General features: G+C 40.1%; 4 protein-coding genes across 5 annotated transcripts; 3 read left to right on the top strand and 1 right to left on the bottom strand.

The window, feature by feature from the left end:
* The first annotated feature begins 127 nt into the window (after window positions 1-127).
* LOC117473783 (kelch-like protein 11) lies at window positions 128-4,780 on the top strand. 2 transcript variants are annotated; one of them, XM_034119656.1, is made up of 3 exons: window positions 128-904; window positions 1,721-2,301; window positions 2,416-4,780. In XM_034119656.1, exons 1-3 carry the CDS (start codon window positions 369-371, stop codon window positions 3,303-3,305), a joined length of 2,007 nt encoding a protein of 668 aa, XP_033975547.1. In that variant the 5' UTR covers window positions 128-368; the 3' UTR covers window positions 3,306-4,780. The 2 variants fall into 2 exon arrangements, with proteins under 2 accessions (XP_033975547.1, XP_033975546.1); XM_034119655.1 differs by having other exon boundaries at window positions 1,721-4,780.
* A 552-nt stretch (window positions 4,781-5,332) lies between these two features.
* LOC117473649 (7-methylguanosine phosphate-specific 5'-nucleotidase-like) lies at window positions 5,333-12,023 on the top strand. The gene is made up of 11 exons (XM_034119343.1): window positions 5,333-5,455; window positions 5,900-5,974; window positions 7,870-7,968; window positions 8,449-8,518; window positions 8,604-8,650; window positions 9,010-9,095; window positions 9,330-9,419; window positions 9,903-10,065; window positions 10,803-11,003; window positions 11,083-11,901; window positions 12,007-12,023. Exons 1-10 carry the CDS (start codon window positions 5,453-5,455, stop codon window positions 11,209-11,211), a joined length of 963 nt encoding a protein of 320 aa, XP_033975234.1. The 5' UTR covers window positions 5,333-5,452; the 3' UTR covers window positions 11,212-11,901; window positions 12,007-12,023.
* A 31-nt stretch (window positions 12,024-12,054) lies between these two features.
* Window positions 12,055-17,876, bottom strand: fkbp10b (FKBP prolyl isomerase 10b). The gene is made up of 10 exons (XM_034119340.1): window positions 17,495-17,876; window positions 17,084-17,229; window positions 15,768-15,957; window positions 15,387-15,532; window positions 14,735-14,924; window positions 14,351-14,496; window positions 13,640-13,829; window positions 13,416-13,558; window positions 13,130-13,293; window positions 12,055-12,497 (listed from the first exon to the last, which is right to left on the bottom strand). Exons 1-10 carry the CDS (start codon window positions 17,683-17,685, stop codon window positions 12,309-12,311), a joined length of 1,695 nt encoding a protein of 564 aa, XP_033975231.1. The 5' UTR covers window positions 17,686-17,876; the 3' UTR covers window positions 12,055-12,308.
* Window positions 17,877-17,918: 42 nt separating this feature from the next.
* LOC117473648 (cartilage-associated protein-like) lies at window positions 17,919-21,890 on the top strand. Its single transcript, XM_034119341.1, has 7 exons — window positions 17,919-19,364; window positions 19,812-19,961; window positions 20,100-20,271; window positions 20,801-20,929; window positions 21,022-21,167; window positions 21,332-21,415; window positions 21,576-21,890. The coding sequence occupies exons 1-7, from the start codon at window positions 18,903-18,905 to the stop codon at window positions 21,714-21,716; spliced, it is 1,284 nt and encodes a 427-aa protein (XP_033975232.1). The 5' UTR covers window positions 17,919-18,902; the 3' UTR covers window positions 21,717-21,890.
* The last annotated feature ends 211 nt before the right edge of the window (window positions 21,891-22,101 follow it).

Here is a 22,101-nt window from a genome sequence, read left to right as displayed (position 1 = left end):
CCAAAGTGATAATTGCCGGAGAAAATGTTACTCAAGAAAGCTGAAATTACAACAAACCCACACAACCAGCAGCACCAGAAGTTAGATGCGTCGCAACACGCATGCGCGAATACGATGCACCCTTTAAACAAAGTTAAATTTCACTCATAAAGACGTGTTAATGCGTCATAACATAAAAAAAAATTGAGATCATGCGGGACTTGAATGTATGCGTCCAGGATATCGGTCTATTGTATGGACTTTGTTATTATCTTAAATCGTAGAGCCTCTCTCTGACTCTACAGCCAAAATCGAGTACATAGGAAAAATTTTAAAGACGGAAGTGAGCACTCCTGTTTTTCGACCAAGACTGTGAGCGCTGCGCATGCATGTCAGTTTTAGAATGTTTATTTACTTGTGTTATATATGCCTATGAGTTCTTCCCGAAGATACAGAGCTTTAATCTGCCTCTTAGTCTATCCCGCTGCGGAATGGCAGCGGCAGCAGAAGCGACGGAGGACCGCAGCGGCGGAGCGCTAACAGGTGACGGGGAACCTGAGGAGGCCGAGGACTTCACCTGCTCGGCCTACTGCTCCGAGCTCTCTCGGCGGCAGAACGAGCAGAGGAAGTCGGGGCTTTTCTGCGACGTGACCCTGGTCTTTAGCTCCGGAGGGGTGTCTGAGGAGGAGAGGGTCCAAACCTTATCCGCCCACCGCTCGGTGTTATCCGCAGCATCGCAGTACTTCACGCTGCTGCTGGGCGGTGACTTCTCGGAGTCTCGGTCGGGGCGAGTGGAGCTCAAAGAATGGAGCTCACCAACGGGACCAGACCCAGACACTGTGGAGAGTGTTATACAGTTTATGTACACTGGACAGATCAGGGTGACCACTGCCAATGTGCATGAAGTGTTGGAAGTGGCTGACAGGTAAAACATTTCAAACCATATTTCAAAATATTAATATACTTCCTCTTACACGGAAGTGTGGGCATTTGTCCTGCAGGTTTTAGCCTCTATTGATACATGAGCCACACCTGTCTGTGTCCTCATCACATCAGCAGGTGTAACTTGTTTTGAGTTTACACACCTGTGCCACTTGGCGAATGCCAAGTGCATTTGGCAGATATTTGGGCCTAAATGGTGGTGTAAGTTATTTGGGAAATCAAACAAGGACTTTTGAAAAACATATATTTACATTTTAATGCCATGTACCTGCCTCAGTGTTCTGGTGTTGTGCATGCTGGCTGCTGTCACAGTGCCGTTGGCTTACTAATGTAACATGTCAACATTTCTGACTTATTATTTTCTATTTATTGTATCATAAGCAGTAGGTTGAAGTGTTTATGTTAAGAAAAAGGATGTAGCTGCCACATGGCCCCAAAAAGTATGCTGTTGGTAGGTAAGTTTAACAACAAGATACATCCCAGGTAAAATCACTTGGAGACCTACAATTTGGCATTGTACTGCTAAGAAACTAAACAACTAAAAAAAGTAAACCACTACAATACATAACATGTTTTCTGGCTGACAGTGCCTTGGTTTATTTTGCTTATCAAAGTTTCTACAGGGTGTATTACCGAACATGAGTTTTAATGCGATATCTAATGTTTTTTTACCTAAATCTTTAGTTTTATCTTACTGTTTGCAGGGTTTAGTTCCATCTGCTTTTACTGATTAATTAATCTCGACTCCAAACTAATTTGTATACATTACTGCTCTGATTATTTCCGCATGTTCCTACAGGTTTCTGTTGGCCCAGCTGAAGAACTTCTGCGGAGAGTTTCTGATGAAGAAGTTGAATTTATCCAACTGTGTAGCGGTGCACAGCCTCGCCCACATGTACACCTTGGACACGCTGGCCTTGGGAGCAGCCAAGACGATTAGAAGAAACTTCCACAAAATAATCAGCAACGAGGAATTCTTCACGCTGCCATTTCACCTGGTCCGGGACTGGCTGTCAGACTCAGGGATCACTGTGGACTCTGAACAGGAGTTGTTTGAGGCTATAGTAAAATGGGTGCACCAAAACACAGAGGAGAGAGGGAAGCAATTTGAGGAGCTGTTCAAACTTTTACGGCTGCCTCAGATTTCTCCTACTTACCTGAGCAGGGTGGTGAGGAAGGAGCCCTTAGTGGAAAACAATGCGGCCTGTCAGCAGCTGGTGATGGAGGCCCTTGAGGTCCACGCTGTTCACTTTGAGAACCTCAAGTCAGCTGATTTTGAGCTCTGTGCCTCCTATACGGCAGCAATCCAGCCACGACTCGGCCAGAACATGGATGTAATCATGGTAGTGGGTGGTGTTTCAGAAGGCGGGGACTATTTGAGTGAGTGCGTGGGCTACTTTGTTGCTGAGGATCGTTGGGTAAACCTGCCCCACATTCACAACCATCTCGACGGACACGCTATCGCAGTCAATGACCACCATGTTTATGTTGCAGGCTCCATGGAACCAGGTTTCGCCAAGACGGTGGAGCGCTTCAACCCCAACCTCAACTCCTGGGAGCAGGTCAGCAGCCTGACAACCCGCAAGCACTCCTTTGGCCTCACAGGTGTCAAAGACTTACTCTACAGCATCGGTGGCCATGGCAACTTCAGTCCAGGCTTTAAGGACGTTACTGTCTACGAGCCGGAGCAGGACGAGTGGCACAATCTGGAGCCAGCACCGAAGATACTAAGAGATGTAAAAACAGTGAGCATAGAGGACCGCTACATCTATGTGATGGCAAGGACTCCTGTAGACATGGACAATGAGGACGGACTGAGCACTGTGACCACCTGCTACGATACAGAGAGTCACAAGTGGCAGGAAGTGGACTCCTTGCCGCTTGTTGATAATTACTGTAGTTTTCAAATGGCTGTCGCATCCACCAACTTCTACCACACAGCTTCTTGTTGCTCAAAGAGCTACAAGGTAACACTTCAGGATGCTCAGCAGACAATAAGCAGAGACATCTCTGAAGAAATCCTGGACAGCCTCCCTCCAGAGGTCCTCAGCATGGAGGGTGCTGCTGTTTGCTACCTGGGTGAAGACGTTTTCATCATTGGCGGCTGGAGGAACTGCAACAACATGGACAAGCAGTACCGCAAGGAGGCGTACCGTTACTGTGCTGAGAGGAAGCGCTGGCTTCTGCTGCCACCCTTACCCCAGCCCCGCTGCAGAGCCGCAGCCTGCCACGTCCGCATCCCGTACCATTATCTCCACGGCTGCCAGCACTACCCCATGCCCCAGAACCTGGCTCGCCAGCGGGACCGCATGCAGCAGATGCAGCAGCTCCACCGACGCACCCTCACTCTGCGCAGACAGCTGCAGTCTCAAATCGAATGTTGAGAGATTCTTCTAGTAAGCACTTAATCTGCTGATACATGCCTTGCTGTTACCACGTAACCTTTGTCTTATTTTTTGCCTTTATTGAGGTCAAATGTCTGCATGGATTGACCTGGGGCTGGTTAAGATAAAAAAATTAAAATATATATATATAATTAACCGGATGTGCTCTTAATTTATCTCTTACATTTTAATTTTGGCCTTGCATTATTAACCTATGCCTTATTCTGCCAGTAAATCAAACTGATTGTTGTCTCATTTCTGAAAATATTGATGTCATTGCCAAAACAACTTAGCCCAGCTTTATGTGCTCTGTGTTAACACCTAATGATGTCAACATGGTGTGGTGAAAAACAGTTGACCTTTTAGGTTTAATTAAAATGTTGTGTTTGGATCTAAACTTTAAAGTAATGTTTGTCTATGTTTATTGTCATGTTAATTGTTGTTAATTATAGGTGTGTGGATAATTAACTTACTGTAACAACCAGATGGGCTTTCACTATTTTACTCCTCCAGCTACTTTAATGTTTCTTCTACCTCCAGTTTCCACCATGTTTTTTTTTGCACTCTAGGGCTTCACACATCTAAATAATATTGTACATAGTGTGTATGTTGCGTGTGCCCTACTTAAAGCGGTCAATCATAATATTTGTAGCAAAACTTAAGTATTCAGCGCAGCACATATTCAGGAATTTATGTTATCCCCTTCTTAAAACATAAGCTTGCTTAATACATTTTTGCACTAAAGTAAGTGCATTACTTTTTCATATTGTACAACACTTGGCCATTCCAATGGATATGTATAAATGTGTATGATTTATTTTAACAAAATGTGCATTATTTGATTTTACAGGTCTATTATTTATTTCCAGCTAAATTCTCGTCCCATTCGACTTTGTTAAGACACTTACTTATGACTCAAGGTCTTTAAGACACTGGCTTTGTGGACTAATTGGTTTTGTTTCCTTTGTGCTTCTCGCAGAATTGGCACTGTCTTACTTTGTCTTACTGCACTTAGAAATGTGTGTAAAACAATAAACAACAAGGCTTTTTACGTGCACAAGGTCTTCGATATTCCCAATTGTGCCAACAAAAACACAGCTGCTCATTATTAATACATTTGAAGTTACTGTTGCCTGCACTAAAGGGACTTTATTAAGTTAATCACTGTAAAGTGTTGCTTTCTGTTTTGCTTTCTATTAATATTATCTAATAAGGCTTTGCTAGGCTAACAGTGTTTCATACTGTTTGTAATGTGAACCGTATAAATTGATCAGTTCTATGTGGATGTTATAATTTTCTCAAGAATGTATTCTCATAAACCCTGATTTTAGTCAATGGCATTCGTCTAACCAAGTTGTAAGTTTATTTTTTTCTGGGTATAGATATGGATTTTGTGAAAGTTTCATTCCATTCGTCTGTGCAAGAGAAAGTGTACTGACATTTGCAATCAATTAAAAACCAGTTGTCATCTTTGAGGATGTCTCTCCATATATTTATATTACGCATATAACTTATTGATCGGTCAAGTTTGAAACCGTCAATATCTTTCTAACTTTAACAAACTTAACCGTGGGCATGATTTTTGCCAATGGATCCCTTGGATTTTAGAGTTTCATGTGATATCAGGATCTTTCCCTGTTTAGGAAATTAGCTTGTTATAGTATTTGGTGAACAAAGAGAACAACAAAATCCCGATGGCTGCTCTATCCTTAATGTGTCCCAATGGTTTTGATGTCTTTATATTTATACATATGTCTGTATCAGAGGATTCATCCAACAGATTGGCCTTTTGTGTTGATAAATTATAAAATGATATTCTTGACTGTTACTTTATTCAGCAGAAATGCTAAAGTGTGGATTATTTCAGTAAAAACTAGTTTTTATGTTTGAGATGCTGTACGGGAAGAAGTGAGTGCCCTCAGTGAGGTAGGAACGAAAGTTAGTCGGAACCTTTGTGTGTATTACGTAGAAGCGGGACAATGATGTGGATGCAACAATAGAACGTAAACAAATCATTCAAACCGCTAATCGTCTGTAGAGGGTTGCACTATTTTTTTAAAGATTTAAAATGTACTTTTGAATATATAGCTGATGTATTTGAACTGTTCTTAATAGCTGTCCAAACCTCGTCAGCTCTCCGCTTAAAAATGGTAAGTTATTATTTGATATATAATATGAACGGCCAGCTGTTAGCTAACTCCTGTAAATACTCAGTAAACAAACGGGACTGTTCAAGCTTCATTTTATTTTTATTTTAATGTCGAAACAACAAAGTGTAATGCAATTTCATTCAAATATAAATGGTCCCTTTGTATAGCGAATACATACACTGTGTGAAATCCTACTGAGGACACACATCATTCAGTCTGTGCTGTACTGTCAGGCAGTTTGTTAGCTATTATTTCTTAAAAATAAAAATCCTTAAAAAGAACAGCTCAATTTGAAGTGATTACAAACTCATATGTCATGTCACAGTTTTGCATGTCCAGTTAACCTGACTAAAACAACACATTTACCAGTTGTGTCCAGGAAAAAGAGAGACCTGTACAATTAAGCATTGCTAAAACATGTTTTCTCCCTGTCTCTACATTCAGGTTTACCATATTCCCTGGATCTACACACCTGTGCGGTCTGTCCTGGCAATCTGGCACCAGCTGACCAAGGCCGAGGTGAGGAAACGCATGAAAGACAATTGAAGTTTAATTTGAGGAACGTTACCAAGTTATAATTCTGAGTTATCTGTGTATGTGCCTACACACAATAAAGATGATGCCTGACTTTAGAGCCTTGTGCACATGTCTGTAAAATGTAACCCTGATCTTAAAGTGCAAGCATCTTAACACATTTTTTTGTCCCACATCACCAGTGGCGTTTTTATATGTACAAAAGTGGTGGGGCACAAAAAACTTAGATGTCTATATATAAGCTTCTGCAGTGACGTGCAGTGAGGTTCATGGCTGGTGAGGCACTGGCACTGACTCTTCAGGTTTACAAATATTATATTTTGACCTAAACCAAAATATAATATTATTTTCAAAAGCTTTTTTTGTCTGATGCTTCGATTAATTTTAAACAGACAGTTCAACAAAAGGATACCCAAAAAATGTAATTTTATCATTTAAATATTGAATTGTTCTCTCTTAGTAAGATCCCATTTTCAAAAAATTGAGGTCTTACGGACGGTCCGTAAGACACACAGCAGCGTTAAAAAAATCTTGAAACGCTTCTGCCCATTCACTTTGAATGGGGTGACGTCACTTTCCCTCACTTTTCGCCGAACTGCATTGTGGGCAGGCGAGCGGAGATTTTCAGGATTTTCAGGATTCAAAGTTGAACAATGTTCAACTTTTGAGGCTGAGGTGGAAGCGTCAGCCAATCAAATCCCGTGTACGCAAATCTGACAGTTCAAGCTCTAGCCAATCAAACGGCGTGTATGCTGGGAGAGACATACCGCAGGTCATTTCCTCATATTCCAAAAAATGGAGGAGAAATTAGCGGTAGCGAATCAATCACCCGGTGCTTTATGACCAGACCTACCGGGATATAAACCGGAGGAGCCAGGCATGGAGGGAGGTGGCAGAGACAGTGGTAGGTTTTCGCCTGTTTTGGGGAGTTTATATCCAGTTTACTTCGGGCTTTTTTGCTTCGTATGTCGCGGGCGGGAGATTCATGTGATTGGTTGTTCGTGCCTTGCTCGCAAAAAATCCTCAAGCTTCAGATACGCCCACCTCCAAGATTTTTTTAACGCTGCTGTGTAGACGGTCCGTTACCGTATAACTTTTTTGTAAAAGTCCTCCTTATCTTCTTGTAGTTTCAAAAGTCTATCATAAATCTAATCGATAGATTTATGATTCGAAAATTATAAAAGTAGGGTAGACATGTGGATATTATCCGGCTGAACAAAACGTGCATTTATCTAACAGGTACGTTTCCCACAGATCTTATTTCCAGCTATTTTCTAAAATCCTATGGAGAAACCTCATTGCTTTTTTGCAGCTTACTTCCTGGTTTTAGGACGCGTCACTGCAGCTCTCTCGTCTCCTCTTCACACACCACACTTTTCGCGGCACACGTACTTACAACCAATCAGCTCTGAATGATGTGAGATGACGTATGGTGGGGATGGCAGCTCTGTGCCCCTATGGTCTTTTTTTTTTTGCCACACACATTACATTGAAAAATACTCTGAGCATGCGCAGTGTAGTTTTTACAGTCACCGTTCACTTTGACAGTGAAAGGGTGGGGCATGATCAGGTTTTGTCCCACATGGCTCAAAACGGCACTGTAGACACTAATTAGAAGAACACAGACTAAAACAGCAATGTACAGACGAATCAGATGATTAAACATGACCTTAAAATATATTTTATATATTTTTTCATTTCTTTTTTTGCATCTCTTTGCATTTTTTGTAATCATTATGTGTAATACTTTCTGCTGACACTAGGTGGGGCTGTGCCCCACCTGCTCCTAATGACCAGTCGCCACTGCACATCACTCTCCTTTTGTTGCTCTCTGTGTCATGATAAACATGTATTCTAAGACTAAACTGTTCCCTGGTCAGATCCCAGAGTTGGCCAAGTGCTCGGTGCTGATGAGGGATCGCAGCAGAGTGGAGGACACGATCTACGCCATGCAGCGAGCAGGGGCAGGCCGCCTGCAGGTCAGTGAACTCTGCAGCATTTCATCAGAAGTATGAATATATTATTGAGTCGTATACACAAAATAACACTCAAACATAATATGATTAACCTGGAAATAAAGAGGTGCATAGCGATACTTTTAAACAGCAGTTACTAAGCAGTTACTAAGCTCGGAAAGTCCACAAAAGTCAGAGCCAATGCTCCTGTATATCTAATTCTAGACCATTGCATTTCAATTATATTTGTACTGCACCAACGCCAAAGCTTTGGACCTCACATAAAGACAGATCGCTTATGATCCATGCCATTACTAGTCAGCATGTTTGTCTGTGTGCCTTTTGCTCATAAATGTTGGTAGTAATGACCAGGTTGTGAGCATTAATAGGTAAGTACAGTTTAAAACTGAGCAAAACTGGACTTTATCTGTGCTTGATCATGAATGTGTGTTTGTTGAGTGATAGAGTACTCTTAAACTGAACTTAATAGTCATATTTCCTCAGGTGATCTCAGACTTCGATATGACACTGACCAGATTTGCCCACAACGGAAAGAGAGTTCCTACCACGCACAGTAAGGAACATTTTTCCTCTCATTTTTTGCCAGGATGGTGTGTGCTTTATCTGAAATTGCTACTACTTTTTTCTTTATTTTCCAGACATCCTGGATCACCGGTTGTTGATAGACGAGGATTGCAGTAAAAAGGTAAATGTACTATTATCATAAGTTCAGTAAAGAGTGAACAATTTAAAAGAATAATAGGTCCATTTTCCCCTTGTAAAAATGTTGCCATGCTGTAACTGCAGGTGTTGGTTTTTATGCAGTGACATAAATGCACAATGAACTTTTAAAATCAAATTAGTTTCAGAACATGAACTTCTAGATATACGTATGTTCTCTAGTCTGCAATTCTCATTCTCTCAGTAAGTACGAACTGAGGCATCCCTTTCAGGTGGTCTGTATATACTGTATATGTATTCTCTCAGCAAGTACCAACTGAGGCATCCCTTTCAGGTGGTCTGTATATACTGTATATGTTAATTGTTTCTCTTGGTCCACTGCAGATAAGGGAGCTGTTGAACACCTACTATCCAATAGAGATTGACGCTGGCCGGACTGCTGAAGACAAGCTGCCTCTCATGGTGGAGTGGTAAGAGACATACTGATATAAATAATAACACCTGTCTTCATCATATACTTTTCAAATTCAATTAAAACTTTACAATGAAAAAATCCCACACTCGTGATTTGTCTCGTTGTTTTATGGACCAGTTGAACTCAGACATCATAACATTTTTTTTAAAAAAGCTCCACTTCCTGTAAGGACTAAAGAGAAGTGAAACAACCCAAAGCCTGATGGGGGTGTGTGTGCTGCTCTCTGCAGGTGGACTCAAGTCCACGAGCTGCTGATTCAGCAGAGGATCAGGAAGGACCTGCTGGCCCAGGCTGTGAAGGAATCCAGCGCTATGCTCAGGTTAGCACTTTGTCCATATTAATCAATACACTGATTCCATTGATGGAAAGTAATTAAGTAAATTACACAACATTTTTCTGGCAGCTCAAACACTGACAGGGATAATCCTCTGCTTAAATAGTAATTTAACTTTTGCTACTTTTAAGTACATTTTGCTGAAGAAATAACCTACTTTACTTGTAAAAAGCGTGTGTGTGTGTGTGTGTGTGTGTGTGTGTGTGTGTGTGTGTGTGTGTGTGTGTGTTTGGGTGTGTGTGTGTGTGTGTGTGTGTGTGTTGTGTGTGTGTGTGTGTGTGTGTGTGTGTGTGTGTGTGTGTGTGTGTGTGTGTGTGTGTGTGTGTGTGTGTGTGTGTGTGTGTGTGTGTGTGTGTGTGTGTGTGTGTGTGTGTGTGTGTGTGTGTGTGTGTGTGTGTGTGTGTGTGTGTGTGTGTGTGTGTGTGTGTGTGTGTGTGTGTGTGTGTGTGTGTTTGTTTGTTTCTTTAGGGAGGGCTACAAAGTGTTTTTCGACCGTCTGACGGAGCAGCAGGTGCCTCTGCTGATCTTCTCGGCTGGTGTCGGAGACGTCCTGGAGGAAGTGATCCGACAGAACAACGTCTTCCACCCCAACGTCCACATCATCTCCAACTACATGGACTTCGACCAAACTGTGAGTTTTATACTGTATTATTACTCTCTGACATGTTTTATCACATACTATATATATATGATTTTTCTATATTTTTATTGACATTCTATACTATGACCTTTTTATATAAAAAAAAAAAATTACGACATTTTAAGACAACTAATAAGTCCTTTTCTTTATGATCTACTATAGTATAAACCAAAATATGGAATGTTTTATGACATACAACACTACACCATGATACCTTTTTAGACATGACTTATTTTAATGGCATTTTGATTGCATACTATGACCTTTTTGACATACAATTACTCATACTGTTCTATGATTATTTATCAATGTTTTTTTCTTATTCTGAAATACTACATGTCAATATAATGACTGTTTTTCAATTACACATCTAAATGTTTATATTATTTATTGTCTTTTATTACTAGAAATGGGCCTTGATAGGGAAATACCAATGCAATGATCATTTTCTCTAATCAAGTGATACATTTTAGGGCTTGGAAACAGTAACAGAATAAATTATACATCAAGCATATTAAACACTATTAAAACCACATCTACGTGTATTTATCATAGTACAATTCCTCTATGTTGCTGGTAGACATCAATACAAGTACATAATGTACCTTTTAATGCAATCCATTGATTCTTATCACCAAACATTTTAGGGCGTCAACATGATTTCACTCCAGCTTTCTCCTCCATATGATGTAACGGTAACCTTAACTGAATGCTGTGTTGTTCATAAGGGGGTCCTGCGAGCGTTCAAAGGCCAACTCATCCACACTTTCAACAAGAGGGAGGGGGCTCTGTCACACGCCTCTGGCCTCCGAGTGCTGCAGGGTCGCCCCAACGTGCTGTTGCTAGGAGACTCTTTGGGAGACCTGACCATGGCTGACGGTGTGTCCGAGCATCAGAACATCCTCACCATCGGCTTCCTCAACGACCAGGTCAGTCTCATATATTGTGTTTCCTTTTATCAACACATTGAGATCCAGAGTTTTGGTTCTCAGTGTTTGTGTCTTGCAGATGGACGAGAGGAAAGAGTTGTACGTCAAGTCCTTTGACGTCGTGCTGGTGAAGGACGAGACGATGGAAGTTCCCAACGCTATACTCAAATACATTACCTCATCAACAGACAACCAGTTAGACGCATGATCTTCACCTACCTCAATCCAGACCATGAGACTGGTCTGGTATTTCTTTTACACTCTCAGTGTTTTGACTGTTTATCTAAGCCATAATACAAAAGTTTAAAATATTTGAATTAGGTCTCTACTTCGTTGAGAAGAATCTGTGATTTTTGCCAGTACTGTTTCTTCACACAGTATAACAGGGCTGGGTTTTCCTCCCTGCTGTTTCATTTGTTGGAGAGAATCCTCAGATCAAAACCTTACTACCTACCTGGCCATGAGCCACCTTAACAGATTCATATTGTCTTGGTATTTCAAAACATACCAGCAACCTCTTACAAATGTCATATGTATTTATTTTCTTTACTTCTCACTCCTTTTGAGCAGAAACAAATTCTTATTTTACTTTTTGTTTACAGTCTATTTTAAATGAATCTTGTGTTTGAGAAAACACATACATTGCATTTTGTCTCTTTGTCTGCCAAGTGTTCGGTTTCATATTCTCAGTTGACAATAGTGATATCAGTTTTTAGGCTATTGTAGTAGTGAGTAAGAACAGTAGAAACACAAAGCTACAGAATACAATATTTGATGATTCTATTGATTAATTATATGAGTGTTTTTTCTTTCAACTGATTCCTAGCTACTGGGAATTATAACAATGTTGTCCTTAACTTTAGGTGTCATTAAAGAAAGTATTCAAATGTACCATCTGGTAAGTGTACTCTTTTCAACTTAAAACATACTATGCTATGACTTTTTTCTGAAAATACTATACTATGATACTACTCTATGGTGTTTCTTTTCTATCATTTTTCAGAAAAGTTCATTACCTGGGATTGTCTGAGAAAATAAACATCATTTTCCATTTTCTTAAAAACATTTTTTATTCATGTGACTTTCAGGGACAAATAAAAGGTGCTTGTTTGGTTTTCTGAAATACAACTATCAACACAGAACTCCACAAAAAAGACTTTTTACACTCGCCTTGTCATAAAAAAAACCATCCAATGTGATAAAGAAAGTAAAAAAACCATGATGATGTATGGAAAAAGTCTCTGACAGCTTGTTTTTAAGGTGGGGGGGGGGGTTTCCTGAGAGAGAATAAAGCATTGTGTCTCTTTACAACTCCTCGTGTAACTCCCGTTCTTTGTCCTCTTCTACCTTCAGTTTAAGTTCGTCGGCCGTGATCACTCCGTCTTTATTCCGGTCCTGGTTGCTGAACATGTCTTCAATGACCTGCTCCATGATCATTCCAGGCTTTATCCGACCTTTGCCGTCAGTCACCTGCAGCTTGATGAACTCCCCAAACTAAAATGTGACAACAAAAAGAAAATAATCACATATCAATAACAGTGCTGTGTGATATAACTACAATAATTATGTATGCATCAAACCACGTTAAACTTGGGTTCTCCTGGCGTTTTACAGGTCGTTTGGGAAAAGCAGAGGATGCACTATGACTTTTTATGGCATAGTATCCAATAACTATGCTATAATATCTTCTTGTTGTCATAAGGTATTAGGATTTTTTTATTAAAATGTAATGGCACAATTTACTATGACTTTTAATCATGTCATATTATTATTTTTCTGACTATTTTAAAAGGCATACTATACTAGGATTCTTTTGGTATGCCACAACAAACTTTTGTTTTAGATTATTTTATGGCATAGTATACCAAAATATAGTATTATGATATGCTATACAATGACATTTTAAAGAATATTTTGGAGAAAAACTTTACAATAACTTTTTTATGGCATACTATACTAAGACTTCTTAATGATCTTTTTTAAGCCCAAGCTTTACTTGGTAACCTATAAGCTCAATGTTAATTTACAGAACACACTTGGACACATTGTTCATTCATAATTTTAGGGGCTCTTATCTGCCATGTGAAATAATGTAGCTGGTTGTGTCACTGTAAGAGTTAACGTACCTCCTCCTGTGGGACCTCTTTGTTCTTGTTGATGTCCAGGGCTTCAAACAAATCAGCAGGGCTCTCTTCAATCCACACGAACAGATAACCAGGTGGCACTCCCTTCTCGAAGCTCACCAGTTCAACGTCAAAGACCAACACAGCACTGCTAGGCACACCGGTGGCTGACAAAGAGAAAACAAAACAAAAATGTGTTTACCTTTCAGCATTTTAGGAAATCAAATGTGTAGTCAGGGTTCAAAAATGTATAAAACCGTTTAAATTGCACTGATATTGTGAGTCTCACCTCCTTTTTCTCCGTGTCCGAGGTGAGGAGGAACTGTTATCACCCTCTTCTCTCCCACACACATGCCTCTCAAGCCTTCGTCCAGACCGTCGATCACCTTATCTGACCCCAGAACTGCATCCTGAAGGTGCTCGTAGTCGTGTCTGAGGACGTAGATTGGGCAAGTGTAAGTGGTAATCTAATATCATTGTTTAAAAAAAAAGTGGGATGTGTGGGTGACTCACGAGGAAAAGAGAGGCGTTCCGTCCACCAGGGTGCAGTTGTAGTGGTAGCGGACGAGGTCGTTCGCCGCCGTGGTTTCGTTACACGCTGCGGGTTTGTGTGTGATGGCGATGCTCACTGTGTCGTTGGGGTTGTGGAAGTCGATGATGTGAACGTCGAACACAAGCACAGCAGAACGGGGGATGATATCACCTGGAGAGACAACACGTTATTATTTCATCTCCTTAGATTGGTGGAAAGTGCTCCTGAGTTTTTGTCTTTACATCTGATGTTATACATTTTAGGTTTTTTATTTCCTATTGTTATCTTTATCTTGTTTTACCTATATTATGCATCTTATTTCCCATTCATTTGCCATTCTATCTCAATTTGTATTTTAATTCTGTCTTTGTTTACCATTATTTTAAACTTATTTGTGCTATGCATTTAATGAATGAGTTAGTAATTGATTAATCAATTAGTGATTTGCAAATCCTTGGCAGTTAAATCACTCGTTTCGCCACTGAAAAATAACTGAATGATAAGTGCTAAAATTACCCATTACTTTTTCTTTCTGGTTTTTAACATTGGGTCGAAGTACAAATAAACACTTTTACAGCAATTCTGTCTTCATATACATTTTGGTTTACGGGTTTGTTTAATAATAAATCAATACAGTTCAATGTTTGCAGACAACTTACTACAAGCTGCATGGTAGATCTACTCTGACTCACCTGCTCCTTGCTCTCCATACGCCAGATGTGGAGGAATGATGACTCTGCGCCTCTCTCCGATGCAGATCCCCAGCAGGGCCTGGTCCATGCCGGCGATGACGTACCCCATCCCGATGTAGGTGTTGTATGTGCTGTTCCTCTGGTAGCTGTTGGCAGCGACAATCATAGATTCATTTTTAAATTACATTTATACCTTGAGAATAGAAATTAACACTTAGGGGTCTCTTGTGTTCAAAACTCAATATGTCTTTATTGAGGCAGCACCATTATAATGAAGTGATACATTGACATTTCGATTTAAACAGAGGATAACATGTTTATAGTTAAAGTACAAATTGCTGCAATATGACTGGCAACGTTACTGTGACTGTAACGTGAGCTCACCTGGTGTCAAAGATCTTTCCGTTCAGGAAGGTGCCGTTGTAGTGGTACCGGACGTAATCTCCAACCACAGACTTGCGTGTGCAGGACTCCGGGACCACCGAGGACTCAATGGTGATGTTATCCTTTGCGTTGTGAATGTCTTCCAACAGGATATCGTACACCAGGGTTGCCTGGGGGGGAATCTCCTTACCTGGAGAGCAGACGGTGAATAATTAGAATTTATTTGTTTTTTTTAAACTACAAGATTTAAAAACTTTGCATAAAGATAAAAGTAACAAAATACAAGGGGCAAACATGTTTATTTCGAACCAAATCCATTTCCTTGTTTAATGTTCATATTTATTTAAGTGCCCGTCCTTGTACATGTAAACACAGGGGACCTGCTCCTAAAAATATTGCTCCATAGCACTACTAGTGGTCAAAAAGTGTTTTAAGTGCAAAGATGAAAAAAGCCTTTATTAATGTATATACGCATTTATTGATGAGATGTGATTTGGGGGATATGTCTGGTACTTCCTTGTAACATTATTTTATTTTTTCTAACCTCTAATTTCTTTGTGTTTGAACAATCATGGTTTGGTTGCAAAGCAGTGACACCAGATAAACTATGACCTCTCATTAGACTTTTTATTGATTCATAATTTGTGCTCACCTGATCCCTTTTCTCCGTAGGCTTTGAAGGGTGGGATGATAATATTTCTGATCTCTCCCACACACATACCCAGCAGGCCTTCCTCCAAGCCCTTAACCAGCCAGCCCTCACCGACCAAAGTGTTGTGTGTCTGATGCCTGTTGTAGCTACGTAGGGCTCATACAAGAGCAAAGTCAAACACAACATACCTGCATGACACAGTACAAACACAGAAAGAGCTGTCATTCAGACAAGGCATTCCTTCAGATGAGAAAGATTTAGTGTCAAACAAGAATCTTTTCATTGAGAGTGGTTTATTTACTATTTTTCAGGCTACAGTTGTTAAGCTATCTGAATAGGTCAGCATTTTGGACACCAACAGTAATCAAAGCCATAATTTACCTGGAGTCAAAGACTGTGCCGTCGAGCAGAGTGCCGTTGAAATGGTAACGCACAAAGTCAGTGCTCATCACGGAGCGTTTGCAGTCTTTGGGGGTGCTGATGGTTTTGGTGGCCACCAGGTCGGCTTTGTTCCACAGATCCAACAGATGGAGCTCAAACATCAGGGTGGTATCTGGAGGAACCACGTCGCCTGTAAACATGGTTGATACAGGTTAGACAGCAATGACATAAATAACTTTAGATATAATCATTTAAAACTAATTTAAACTTTTGTGAAGTAACACCTTAAATCAGGGTGTTTGTGTAATGGTAAGATAAAAAAAGAAGATGTGATGGCTGCAGTACCTGAACTTATTCAAGCCTAATGGTATTTGATTAAAAACAACTTTATGTCAAACATCATTATATTGGATTCTGATAAACTGTATCAATACAGTGCATTCATTGCAGAAGCATGTTTTAAGGTTTGTTGGTTTATTGACTTTTAATGATTACTTGACTTTTACTCTGGCACCACCACAGTGTTAATAGTATCACTTATATGTGAAATATCTCAACATCTGCTGGATGGAATGGCCTCATTTAAATAAGGCTCCACCTTATAGGTTTTCTGATCTATTCTCATCTAACTCCATCATTGTGCCAACATGTCACAGATAAGAAAGCTTAAGCATGCTAACATGATAAACTAAGAGAGGTACATATGGGAAACATCATACCTGTGAAGCATTAGCATATATGCATATTCATTGTTAGCATGCTAATGTTAGCATCTAGATCAAAGCCCCATTGTGCCACAAGTACAGCCTCCCAGAGCAGCTAACAGACAGCTATACAATGTCTGCTCAACTGCAATAAACACTGAGCCTATGGGCCCCCAAAACAGTATTTATATGCTGCTATTACCATTACTCAATTGATTTTTAAATATATCAACTAATTTGGACAATTTGATGAGACACAAAAATAGTTTAAGGTTATGCATTACATTAAATAAAATGTAAAAATGTCTACAAACTTAATTTTAACACAGGGCCCCCTCTCTAAGACAATATACACAACATACTTTAGTATTACAAAACCAATTACATTTTTTTTTAATTGAACAAATAAATGCCAACATAAAAAATTGCCACATAGACAAGTTGGAGCCTGGGCAAAACGGAAATTTCAATTAACTCCTAAAAAAATTGGAAAAACGAATGTCCTATGCCAAGAACTAGAACACACCATGACTAACATTCGGTCTTTAAAAGGCAGCTGCGCACCTCCAACAAGGTACCGCTTGCGCAGACAAGATTGAAAGTGACATTTACCTGCTCCGGCGCTTCCATAGGCCAGGTGGGGCGGGACGGTGATCGTTCTGCGCTCATTCACACACATGCCCTGCAGACCTTTGTCTATCCCAGCGACGAGCCGGCCCTCTCCCAGCAGGCCAACCTTTGCGTCTCCCTTCTCATGACTGTGGATGATCCAAAATTAAAAAGACATCAGAAGTGGGTCAATAGGATGTTCACTTTTTGAGAAAATGAATATTATGTGCAAAACATACGCATATGTCTATTTATAGACTAATGCAACTTTTTTGAACATTTAAATCTCTGCCGATTCATTTTTTTTGTTTATATGGCCAAATTGCATCGGGCCTCTGCAGCAAAATAACTAACTTTTTAAAGTAATAAAAATAAACGCATTCACAATTTAAAAAAAAATGCGTATGAACTTACCTTGAGTCAAACGTTTTTCCGTCGAGAAATGTGGCGTTATAGTGATAGCGAACATAATCGCCCTCCTTCGCTTCTCTTGCACAGATTGCGGGGATGAATTTTCTGTCCACGACTACATCTAACACGGGACTGGGATTACACTCCACAGATGACCACGTAAGGAGGAAAAACGCAACGCAGCAGGCAAACATCGTTACAGAATCAGAGAAAATAAGTTAAACGAATCCAAAATATAAATTAGCCACTAAATGGAGGAATTTAAAGCCTGGAGCCGTGTGCACTCTTTACGCACAGGGCCGTGGTTGCAGATGTGGAGCAGGCAGCGGATCTAAATGCTGTAAACGTGGACAATCTCCAGGTTCCAGTGAAGAGTTTTCATAGCCAGGGGGAAGGAATGTCGGAGTTGGAAAAGGGGGGAGCGCCTCTGTCAAATTACCCACAATAATGTAAGACCACTACTTCCTTTAACAAAATAAAACAAAATCACAACAGATGAGAATAAACAGAAATAGTCAAAACATTGATTGTAGTCTAAATTCAAATCGTTATTCATACACAATGTGTCTTTAAGGGTGTGTTATATTTTAAATGTGGTCCACTTCTGAGATCGATTGATATGTCCAGATTTTACGTTTTTTATTCAATTGTGTCTGTTTCCGCTTTTATTTTTGAAAGGATGGCCTCCCATTGATTTGCTTAGCTTGTTTATTCAGCACCGTTGCAGAAATCACAGAGATCCGCCTCTGTGGCTCAGTCAGACCCTCAGCCGTAAAGAGGCCTGAAAGCCCCCAAAGTTTCAGCTTTTCCACTAATGCCGTGAAGTTTCAAAATGTGATTAATGTAGCGATGACACGTCCCAAGTTGATGCAACAGGTCCAGTCTCTTTAAACATGCCGAGTCGGGCCTATGATAGAAATCATTCCGGGTCAAGCATCCATAAAAAGTCTCCATAAGACTTAAAAGAGAAATAAAATAGATATAATGAGCATGGAACGTGTTAAGCATACATCCACCACATTATAAGAACACAAATCCTCAAACCCAATAGAAGACACTGTATTCATTTCTATAGGACTTACGTTTATACATTTGATCTTATGCTGATTTATTACTCATATGTTAAGTAAACTTGCATTAGGGAGCAATCAACAACTGCAGATAAAACAGGACAACAATGCGCACTAGCAGTCACTTTTACGCACGCATATTCCTGTGCCAAATAAAGAAGCAGAGCAGTGTGTGTGACAGCTGAAGGCCTGCATGGAGAAACCCGAGACAGAAACTCTGAAAGACCCAATCCCGGAATTCCCACAGAGCCCTAAGCACTTCAGCAGACCACCACTCAGGCACAGGAAAACAAGAGGAACGGAGAGAGGACGCGGAATAATATGTGGGATATTATCTTATCATGGTGGCATTTTGCGCAAAAGGAGGCGCGCTATTGACGTTGCTCTGTTTGACCTTAGCTTTAGGGACAGACGCGCAATATGAAAACTACAATTTCAAAAAGTTCCCCAGGGAGGAGCTCATGCCCCTTACCACTGCGTATGGATTGGCTTTGGATCATTACGCAGCAGAAAAGTGGACGGAGTCGATCAAATACTTGGAATTGAGTTTGCGTTTGCACCGGCTCCTCAGAGACAGTGTGAGGTACTGCGTGCTGCACTGTAATAACAGCAAATATGAAGAACCGTCCTTCACAGGAAACAGGGACCTCAGCGTCAACTGGCACGTGATGATGAGAGCGTCTTGTCAGAAGAAGTGCAGAGCGCATTTCCCCGCGCTGCAGCTGCTTCCTCCAGGCAGAAACATTCTGGAGGAGTTCAGCAGGAGATCTCCCTACAGATACCTGCACTTTGCATACTCGAGGGTGAGATACACGTGTAACAGCACACCTTGAATCCACATATACAGTCATATTTATATCATTACCTTATTAGGAACACCATCTTAGTATGAACAAATCAACACATTGAATAGCCTTTACAGAAGAAATAAAAACAGAACTGGTCATTGGATGCCAGGTGTCTTTGAGATGGATTACATGGGTCACATGCAACACGAGCAAAAATAAAGTTATATGAAATTCAACTAATTGGAAATCATAGATACAATTGGTATTGCAGTTATACAAAATTACCATCAATGACAAATGTGAATACAAATAAAAACGAAATTGTGTCTTAGACAAAAAATACCCAACATGAAAATGAGAACTACAAACCTTGGTTCCAATATACTTAAACTAACAAAAGCAAAATTCCGCAAGTTAACCCTCTGTAAATGATAAATGCATGTGGTAACATATTTCTTCCAGCTGAATGACTTGCAGAGGGCCGTCCCATGTGCCTACACCTACCTCCAGAAGAACCCTGAGGACCAGGAGGTGCAGCAGCTGATGGAGGAGCACAAGAGCCAGTACGACTTGAAGGGCTACCTCTTTGACCATGAGGAACAACCCTATGAGGTGAGGGCCACTAGACTCTTTTTTTGCATGGAAAAGTTGCACAATATTTGCTGTATAGTCACATTAAGAACAACATCCCACTCCTTCAAAGATTACAGCTTTTTCTAACTTTGACAATATTAATAATGTCCTTTCTAGGCCTCCTTTCTGAGAGGAGTGAAACTCATAAATTCAGATGACTACAGCAGCGGTGTTATAGACATGGAGGAAGCTCTGAGGTTCTACCTCCAGGAGTTTGAGCTCTGTCAGGCAGAATGTGAAGGGATCAGTCAACTTTCACCAGATAGGGACTTCTATGCAGTCATAGCAGGTTAGTATGCTGTTAAACAAATGAAGAAATAACATCACTGAGCATCCAAGAAAAGCAAAACTGGACTCAACTGGCTTTTGTCGATTAATTTGAGGTTAAGATTTTACGTAAAAAATACATACATTAATACGTTTTAAGGTTTTCTTATATCAAAATAAAATATAACAAATTGTAAAAGATGAATGTCATGTTTCGTATGTCTATTAGTTGCTTTTTCTTCGTTCCTCTCCCTATTTCTATTTGGCATTTACATTTATTTATTTTTTATTCTAACATTTAGCAAGTTTTTTGCTAACCGTTTTATGATAATCGCCCAGAAGTTTTTAAAAGGGGCCTATTTTTAGCAGAAAAAGTACTTTCACTTTTGATTTAAGCATATTATGTTTGTACTTTTACTATATGATTTTAAATTGACTTTTATCTGCAATAGAGTACTTTTAACACTGTATTGGTGCTTTCAATTAAGTAAAGGACCTAAATGTTCCTGTCTTTGGTTTTACTTAATAATCTCTGCTCTTCCTCTCCACAGATGAATATGTTGATGTATTACGCTGTAAGCTGAAGTGCGAAGAGAACCTGATGCCTAATGTCGGAGGTTATTTTGTGGAGAAATTTGTGGCCACTATGTACCACTACCTCCAGTATGCCTATTATAAATGTAAGTTTACAACAGAAACTCTCCATCAGCTCTCCATCACTGCTCTTGAATAACAACACTCATCTGAGTATCTCCTGTTTCTCTCCGCTCAGTGAACGATGGCCGCAGTGCGCTGCCCTGCGCGTACAGCTACTTCCTGTTTGAGCCTGAGGACCAGGTGATGAAGCAGAACCTGCAGTACTATGGCGCCTACAGTGAGCAGTGGGGCCTGCAAGACAAACACTTCACACCCAGGATGGTGAGAGCAAATATCAGATCTGTCTCAGCTTTCCAAAACAACAGCTCCTAATTTGTTATTATTTCAAGATATTCAGTGTTATGAGAAGAAAACATCTTACAAAATGTCAATTCGAAACAACCCCTGTTTGTTATTCTCATGCTCTTGTTTGTCTGTTTGAACAGGAGGCTCTGAAACTCTTCAACCACACTGTCACCCAGAAGCAGATGCTGACCTCTGCACAGAAGTACCAAGAGATGGATGATGAGGTGAGATAAAGGGAAAATACAAATAAAAAAATATTTTACAATAATTAGGAGGAACAAACTTGGAGTCTACTGACTTTAGGTAGCGCTTTGTGACATGAAACAAAAGGCCTGTTTGCAAATATTGTAATAAAGAAAACTTTGATTTTTGTTTTCCCCTCAGGATTTTCTTGGAGCAGAGGAAGCAGCACTTTTGGCCTCAGAGTCTCCGGATGCAGAGTTTGAAGGAATGGGAGACTACGAGGAGTGTTTCACCGCTGACTGGAGGCAGCCCAAAGGCAAAGGAGACGCTGGAGAGAGCTGAGAGTTAGGAATTCACCTGAAACAGTATGCCTAAAACATGTCAGAGATCACCAGAAGAAAAAGAAGGACCGGTTTTCAGCATTTCAGTTTCGTGTCAACATCTGTTCTCAGAGTTTGTTTGAATTATTCTCCTTTGTATCTATTTATCTGTTTTTTTAAGAAATAAAATAAAGTCAACATGAACTGTTTTCATACCACACTAGTCTGATAAGGTGTTCAGCAATTAAAAAGCTCATAAATCAAAGATCAGCTTGATTAAAATACTGTATATTAAGGGAATGACCGTAATATACTGCATGCATGCCTGTATTTAATTTTAAATAGCGCCTTGCAAGGATTAAATACTCAGCAAAGTTTAAAACATTATTAAGTTTAGAAAATGTTTA

Source organism: Trematomus bernacchii, unplaced genomic scaffold (genome assembly GCF_902827165.1).
Source record: "Trematomus bernacchii unplaced genomic scaffold, fTreBer1.1, whole genome shotgun sequence".
Classification (NCBI taxonomy): domain Eukaryota; kingdom Metazoa; phylum Chordata; class Actinopteri; order Perciformes; family Nototheniidae; genus Trematomus; species Trematomus bernacchii.
The sequence above is the reverse complement of the archived record's forward strand: the minus strand, read 5'-3'. Positions and strand labels throughout refer to the sequence as shown.

Bases quoted from the DNA above. Each gene is read 5' to 3' on its own strand.
- LOC117473783 (XM_034119655.1), top strand. From the start codon at position 369: ATGTCAGTTTTAGAATGTTTATTTACTTGTGTTATATATGCCTATGAG. The intron at 905-1,720 runs GTAAAACATTTC...ATGTTCCTACAG, and splicing joins GTGTTGGAAGTGGCTGACAG to GTTTCTGTTGGCCCAGCTGA.
- LOC117473649 (XM_034119343.1), top strand. The intron at 8,651-9,009 runs GTAAATGTACTA...GGTCCACTGCAG, and splicing joins ACGAGGATTGCAGTAAAAAG to ATAAGGGAGCTGTTGAACAC. The intron at 10,066-10,802 runs GTGAGTTTTATA...GTTGTTCATAAG, and splicing joins ACATGGACTTCGACCAAACT to GGGGTCCTGCGAGCGTTCAA.
- fkbp10b (XM_034119340.1), bottom strand. From the start codon at position 17,685: ATGTTTGCCTGCTGCGTTGCGTTTTTCCTCCTTACGTGGTCATCTGTG. The intron at 14,925-15,386 runs GTGAGCACAAAT...TCTGCTCTCCAG, and splicing joins CTACGGAGAAAAGGGATCAG to GTAAGGAGATTCCCCCCCAG. The intron at 12,498-13,129 runs GTACGTTAACTC...GTCACATTTTAG, and splicing joins AAGAGGTCCCACAGGAGGAG to TTTGGGGAGTTCATCAAGCT.
- LOC117473648 (XM_034119341.1), top strand. From the start codon at position 18,903: ATGGTGGCATTTTGCGCAAAAGGAGGCGCGCTATTGACGTTGCTCTGT. The intron at 21,168-21,331 runs GTGAGAGCAAAT...CTGTTTGAACAG, and splicing joins AACACTTCACACCCAGGATG to GAGGCTCTGAAACTCTTCAA. The intron at 21,416-21,575 runs GTGAGATAAAGG...TTTTCCCCTCAG, and splicing joins ACCAAGAGATGGATGATGAG to GATTTTCTTGGAGCAGAGGA.